This window comes from Ammospiza caudacuta, chromosome 31 (genome assembly GCF_027887145.1).
Source record: "Ammospiza caudacuta isolate bAmmCau1 chromosome 31, bAmmCau1.pri, whole genome shotgun sequence".
NCBI classification, from domain to species: Eukaryota; Metazoa; Chordata; class Aves; order Passeriformes; family Passerellidae; genus Ammospiza; species Ammospiza caudacuta.
The window spans coordinates 4,020,640-4,027,114 of NC_080623.1; the positions used below are offsets into that span (position 1 = coordinate 4,020,640).

The window sequence follows — 6,475 nt, forward strand, 5'->3', positions numbered from 1 at the left end:
AAATGGACCCTAGAAACAGAGACCCCAAAATGGAGACCCCAAAATTACAGACCCCAAAATGGACCCTAAAAACAGAGACCCCAAAATGGAGACCCCAAAACAGAGACCCCAAAATGGAGACCCCAAAATTACAGACCCCAAAATGGACCCTAAAAACAGAGACCCCAAAATGGAGACCCCAAAACAGAGACCCCAAAATGGAGACCCCAAAATTACAGACACCAAAATGGACCCCAAAATGGAGACCCCAAAACGGGCCCCAAAACAGAGACCCCAAAATTGCAGACACCAAAATGGACCCCAAAATTACAGACCCCAAAATGGACCCTAAAAACAGAGACCCCAAAATTACAGACACCAAAACAGGGACCCCAACATGGAGACCCCAAAACGGACCTTAAAAATGGAGACCCCAAAATTACAGACCCCAAAATGGAGACCCCAGATTGGACCCTAAAATCAGAGACCCCAAAACGGAGATACCAAACTGGACCCACAAACAGAGACACCAAAATGGACCCCAAAACAGAGACCCCCTAACCAAAGACCCCAAAACAGAGACCCCAAAATGGAGACCCCAAAATTACAGACCCCAAAATGGACCCTAAAAACAGAGACCCCAAAATGGAGACCCCAAAATTACAGACCCCAAAATGGACCCCAGAACAAGGACCCCAAAGCAGAGACCCCAAAACAGAGACCCTCCCCCAAAACGGACCCTAAAACAGAGACCCCCAAACTAGACCCAAAAACAGAGACACCAAAACGGACCCCAAAACAGAGACCCCAAAATAGAGACACCCCAAAACCAGAAACCCACAAATGGACCCCAAAACAGAGACCCCAAAATAGAGATCTCCAAACAGACCCTAAAAACAGAGACCCCAAAACAGAGACCCTCCCCGCCCTGCACCAGGACCCCAAAACCAAAATGGGGTCAGGATTCCATATAGGGGCTGTTTTTGGGGTTCAGGGCTGTTTTTGGGGTTCAGGGCCATTTCCGTCCATGCCCCCCAGGTGCGGCAGCGGGTTGTTTTTGGGTTCAGGGCTGTTTTTGGGGTCGGGGTTGTTTTTGGGTTCAGGGTTGGTTTTGGGGTCGGGGTTGTTTTTGGGGTTCAGGGTTGGTTTTGGGGTTCAGTGCTGTTTTTGGGGGTTCAGGGCTGTTTTTGGGGCTGGGGCTGTTTTTGGGGCTGGGGGCTGTTTTTGGGGTTCAGGGCTGTTTATGGGGTTCAGGGCTGTTTATGGGGTTCAGGGCTGTTTTTGGGGGTTCAGGGCTATTTTTGGGGGTTCAGGGCTGTTTTTGGGGTTCAGGGCTATTTTTGGGGTTCAGGCCCATTCCCATCCCTTTCCCCCCAGGTGTCGCAGCGGGGGCCGGTGCTCCGGACCCCTGGCTCGGGTGCTGTTTTTGGGGTTCAGTGCTGTTTTTGGGGGTTGATGGCTGTTTTCGGGGTTCAGGGCTGTTTTTGGGGCTGGGGGCTGTTTTTGAGGTTCAGGGCTGTTTTTGGGGGTTCATGGCTGTTTTCGGGGTTCAGGGCTGTTTCTGGGGGTTCAGTGCTGTTTTTGGGGTTCAGGCCCATTGCCCCCCGTGCCCCCCAGGTGTCGCAGCGGGGGCCGGTGCTCCGCACCCCCGGCGCTGCCGCCCTGACCGTGCAGTGGCCGCTGGAGCTGCCCAACGGGAAGTGGCTCCTGTACCCGCTGAGCCTGGAGCTGGGCACCCCCCCCGTGCCCTGCAGCCCCCCGGGCAACCCCCTGCGCCTCGCCCTGGTGAGACTGGGGGGCCCCGGGGGGCGCAGGAGTGACCGGGGGGTGCCCAAAGGTGTCCTGGGTGTTTGGGGTGGTGTCCAGAGGTGTCCTGGGAGTGTCCAAGGATGGTCAGAGGTGGCCAGAGATGTCCTGGGGGTGCCCAGGGGTGGCCAAAAGGTGACCAGAGGTGTCCAGAGGTGGTCAGAGATGTCCTGGGGGTGCCCAGGGGTGTCCAGGGGTGTCCAGAGATGTCCAGGGGTGTCCAAAGGGTGCCCAGGGGTGGTCAGAGGTGTCCTGGGTGTTTGGGGTGGTGTCCAGAGGTGTCCTGGGGTGTCCAGGGAGTGACCAGGGGTGGCCAAAGGCATCCAGAGGTGTCCAGAGTATTTGGGGTGGTGTCCAGAGGTGTCCTGGGAGTGTCCAAGGATGGTCAGAGGTGGCCAGAGACGTCCTGGGGGTGCCCAGGGGTGTCCAGGGGTGGCCAAAAGGTGACCAGGGGTGTCCAGAGGTGGCCAGAGATGTCCTGGGGGCATTCAGGGGTGTCCAGAGATGTCCAGGGGTGTCCAAAGGGTGCCCAGGGTTGGTCAGAGGTGTCCTGGGTGTTTGGGGTGGTGTCCAGAGGTGTCCTGGGGTGTCCAGAGATGTCCAAAGGATGTCCAAGGGTGGCCAAAGGTGTCCAGAGGTGGCCAAAGGATGCCCAGGGATGGCCACAGGTGGTCGGAGGTGTCCTGGGGGCATCCAGGGGTGTTCAGAGGGTGGCCAAAGGCACCCAAAGGTGTCCAGAGAAGTCCTGAGGGTGTCCTGGGGGTGGCCAGGGGGTACCCAGGAGCGGCCAAAGGGTGTCCAGAGGTGCCCAGGGATGTCCTGGCATGGTCAAAGGTGGCCAAAGTTGTCCTGGGGTGTCTGGGAAGGGGGCACAAGGGTGCCCAGGGGTGTCCAGGGAGTGCCCAGGAATGTCCAAAGTTGGCCAGAGATGTCCTGGGGGTGTCCTGGGGCGCCCAGGGGTGCCCGGGGGTCTCTGCCCCCCTTTCCCATGCCCATCTTTGCCCCGCCAGGAGCCGCCAGGCCGGGGGGAGCCCCCTGAGGAGCCCCCGGCCCGCTCGTGGTGGGTGCCCGCGGGGAGGAAGAGGAGGAACGTGACCCTGGTGAGGGGGGGGTGGGTTTGGGGGGGCACCTCATGGGGTTTGGGGTCCTCCTTCTTTGGGGGGGCCTCTGTTCCCAGGATCCCCCTGGTCCCAGTGCCCCATTTTGGGGTGTCCCCATTTTGGGGTGTCCCCATTTTGGGGTGTCCCCATTCCTGAGGTCACTCCATTCCTGATGTCCCCTGGCTCTGTCCTGCCCTGTTCTGGTGTCCCCACATGCCCTGGGTGTCCCCATCCCCTGGGCGTCCCCATTGCTGGTGTCCCCACTTTGTCACTGCCCCATTTTGGGATTTCCCCATTCCCGAGGTGTCCCCACATTGTCCCCTGTTTCTGGGGTGTCCCCACACTGTCCACACACCCCTGGGGTGTCCCCTCACTGTCCCCACCCTGTCCCCTCTCTGTGCCAGGACTGTGCCCGGGGCACGGCTCGGTGCCGCCCGTTCCGGTGCCCGCTGCCGTCGCTGGAGCGCTCGGAGCTGCGGGCGCGGGGGCGCCTCTGGAACGGGACCTTCCTGGAGGTCAGGAGAGACCCCGGGGTGGGGAGGGGGCTCAGCCCGGCCGGGACCCCCCCCCACAAATCCCCAAATCCCCAAATCCCCAATTTCCCATCCCAGGAGTTCCTGGACGTGGAGAACCTGGAGCTGATCGTGCGCGCCGAGGTCTCGGTGTCCTCCCCCCGCGGCAACGTCGTCATCAGGGACGCGGTGGCACAGGTGGGGACACCCCCAGGGACACCCGGGGACATCTGGGGACACCCCCAGGGACACCCCCAGGGACACCCCCAGGGACACCCCTGGGGACACCTGGGGACATCTGGGGACACCCCCAGGGACACCCCTGGGGACACCACTGGGGACATCCCTGGGGACACCTCTGGGGACACCTTCAGGGACACCCCTGGGACCCTCAGGCACTCCTGGGGACACCTGGTGACACCTGGGGACATCCCTATGAACACTCCTGGGGACACCCATGGAGACACCCAAGACCCCCAGACCCCCCTGGGGACACCCCCAGAACCTCCCCATGATCCCCTCAGAGACCCCCCCCCCGCCAATGTCCCCTGATGTCCCCGCTGACCCCCTGTGACCCCAGTGTGACCCCCGTGTGACCCCTGTGACCCCGCAGATGTCGGTGTCCCTGCACCTGGACCCGGGCGTGGCCGTCACCGCCGTGCCCTGGTGGGTGCTGCCGCTGGCGGTGCTGCTGGGGCTGCTGCTGCTGGCGCTGCTCGTGCTGGGGCTCTGGAAGGTGAGGGACCCCCCCTGCTATCGCGATATGGCACCTCAGAGCGCGGCATATCGCGATACAGCATGATACAAGGTGGCATATTGCGATATACACCTTGCTGTCTTGTGCCATATCGCGATATCCCATTCTGTCCAGTGCCATATCCTGATATATCCTGTGCTGTCTGGTACCATATCACGATATCCCGTGCTCTCTGGTGCCATGTCGCGATATACCCCACACTGCCTGGTGCCGTATCGCGATATCTCACTGTGTCCAGTGCCATATCATAATATATCACTCTGTCTGGTGCCATATCACGATATATCACTCAGTCTGATGCCATATCGCAAAATATCACTCTGTCCAGTGCCATATCACGATATATCACTCTGTCCAGTGCCATATCACGATATGTCACTGTGTCCTGTGCCATATCACGATATCTCACTCTGTACAGTGCCATATCGCGATATATCACTCTGTCTGGTGCCATATCATGATATGTCACTGTGTCTGGTGCCATACTGCGATATGTCGCTGTGTCCGGTGCCATATCACGATATCTCACTCAGTCTGATGCCATATCGTGATATCTCACTCTGTCCAGTGCCATATCGTGATATCTCACTCTGTCCAGTGCCATATCACGATATCTCACTGTGTCCGGTGCCATATCATGATATGTCGCTGTGTCCGGTGCCATATTGCGATATGTCGCTGTGTCCGGTGCCATATCACGATATCTCACTCTATCCAGTGCCATGTCGCGATATGTCACTGTGTCCTGTGCCATATCATGATATATCTCACTCTGCCCGGTGCCATGTCGCGATACGTCACTGTGCCCCGTGCCATGTCGCGATATCCCCGTGCCCTGTCTCCCCAGCTGGGTTTTTTCCGGCGGGCGGCAGCAGCCCCGCCCCCGGCCGTGCCGCGGTTCCGGGCCGTGCGCATCCCGCGGGAGCAGCGGCCCCAGGCCCGCGAGGGCCACACCGGAACCATCCTGCGGCCACAGTGGGCGGCCGGACCCACAGACAGGGACGGCGACGGCGCCGCGCCCGGACCCGCCTGACGGACGTGGCGCGGACAGACGGACGCAGCGCGGACACAGGGATGGACACGGGATGGACATGGGAGGGACCCACGGACAGGGACGGCGACGGCGCCGCGCCCGGACCCGCCTGACGGACGCGGCGCGGACAGACGGACGCAGCGCGGATGGACAGACGGACACCCACGGACAGACGGACACGGCACGGATGGACAGATGGGCACGGCTGGAGAGACGGACACGGCTGGATAGACGGACACGGCTGGACAGACGGACACGGCACAGGTGGACAGATGGACGCATCACGGACAGACAGACATGGGACGGATGGACACAGCATGGATGGACAGATGGACACAGCTGGGCAGACGGACACGGCACAGATGGACAGATGGACACAGCACAGACACGGGGATGGACATGGCATGGACAGATAGAGACAGCTGGACAGACAGACACGGCACGGATGGACAGATGGACACAGCACAGAAACGGGGATGGACACAGCTGGACAGACGGACATGGGAGGGACAGGGATGGGGACAGCACTGCGCCAGGACCCGCCCGACCAACACCGACAGACAGATGGACGTGGCACAGACACATGGACACAGCACAGATGGATATGGATAGACAGATGGACATGGGGATGGACATGGCATGAGCACAGCGTGGACAAATGGACACAGGGATGGACAGGGGACATGGACAGATGGACACGGGGACGGACACAGCTGGACAGATGGACATGGGGTGGACATAGGACAGGGATGGGCTGCAGACACCTGGACCCACATGAGGGACATCTGGGGTGGACACAGGGTGGACTCAGGACATGGGATAAGGGACACCGGACAGGGGACACGGACACAGGACAGGGACGGTCCCTGGCTGTGCCCTGGGAAGGCCCCAGGAGGCCCCACCATGTCCTGGAGCCCCCAGGACGGGCAGTGGCCGGACAGAGCCACGGCCCCAGGGGTTAGTTTGGCCCCAGGGGTCACTTTGTCCCCATGGGTCACTTTTTGTCCCCAATAAAATGCGCTGATCCCACACTGACCCCGAGCGATCCTTCAGTGTCCAGGGACTGCCGCCATTATGGGTGTGGTGGCCGCCATGATGGGTGTGCCGACCGCCATGATGGATTGAGGCCGCCATGACGGTTGTGGTGGCCGCCATGATGGATTGGGGCCTCCCTGATTGGTGCGGCGGCCGCCATTAAGGTCGTGGAGGCCGCCATGATGGATTGGGGCCGCCATGATGGATTGAGGCCGCCATGATGGATTGAGGCCGCCATGTTGGATGTGGCGGC

At 60.6% G+C, this 6,475-nt stretch overlaps 1 protein-coding gene across 1 annotated transcript in view; it reads left to right on the forward strand.

Annotated features, from left to right (window-relative positions):
• ITGA7 (integrin subunit alpha 7) overlaps positions 1 to 6,205 on the forward strand; it is a 30,337-nt gene extending 24,132 nt beyond the window's left edge. The window contains exons 21-26 of the mRNA XM_058822002.1: positions 1,597 to 1,764; positions 2,796 to 2,885; positions 3,290 to 3,400; positions 3,497 to 3,595; positions 4,011 to 4,133; positions 5,002 to 6,205. Coding sequence (XP_058677985.1) covers positions 1,597 to 1,764; positions 2,796 to 2,885; positions 3,290 to 3,400; positions 3,497 to 3,595; positions 4,011 to 4,133; positions 5,002 to 5,187 — 777 coding nt within the window. The 3' untranslated portion in view covers positions 5,188 to 6,205. The remainder of the gene's footprint in view (positions 1 to 1,596; positions 1,765 to 2,795; positions 2,886 to 3,289; positions 3,401 to 3,496; positions 3,596 to 4,010; positions 4,134 to 5,001) is intronic.
• Positions 6,206 to 6,475: the final 270 nt, after the last annotated feature.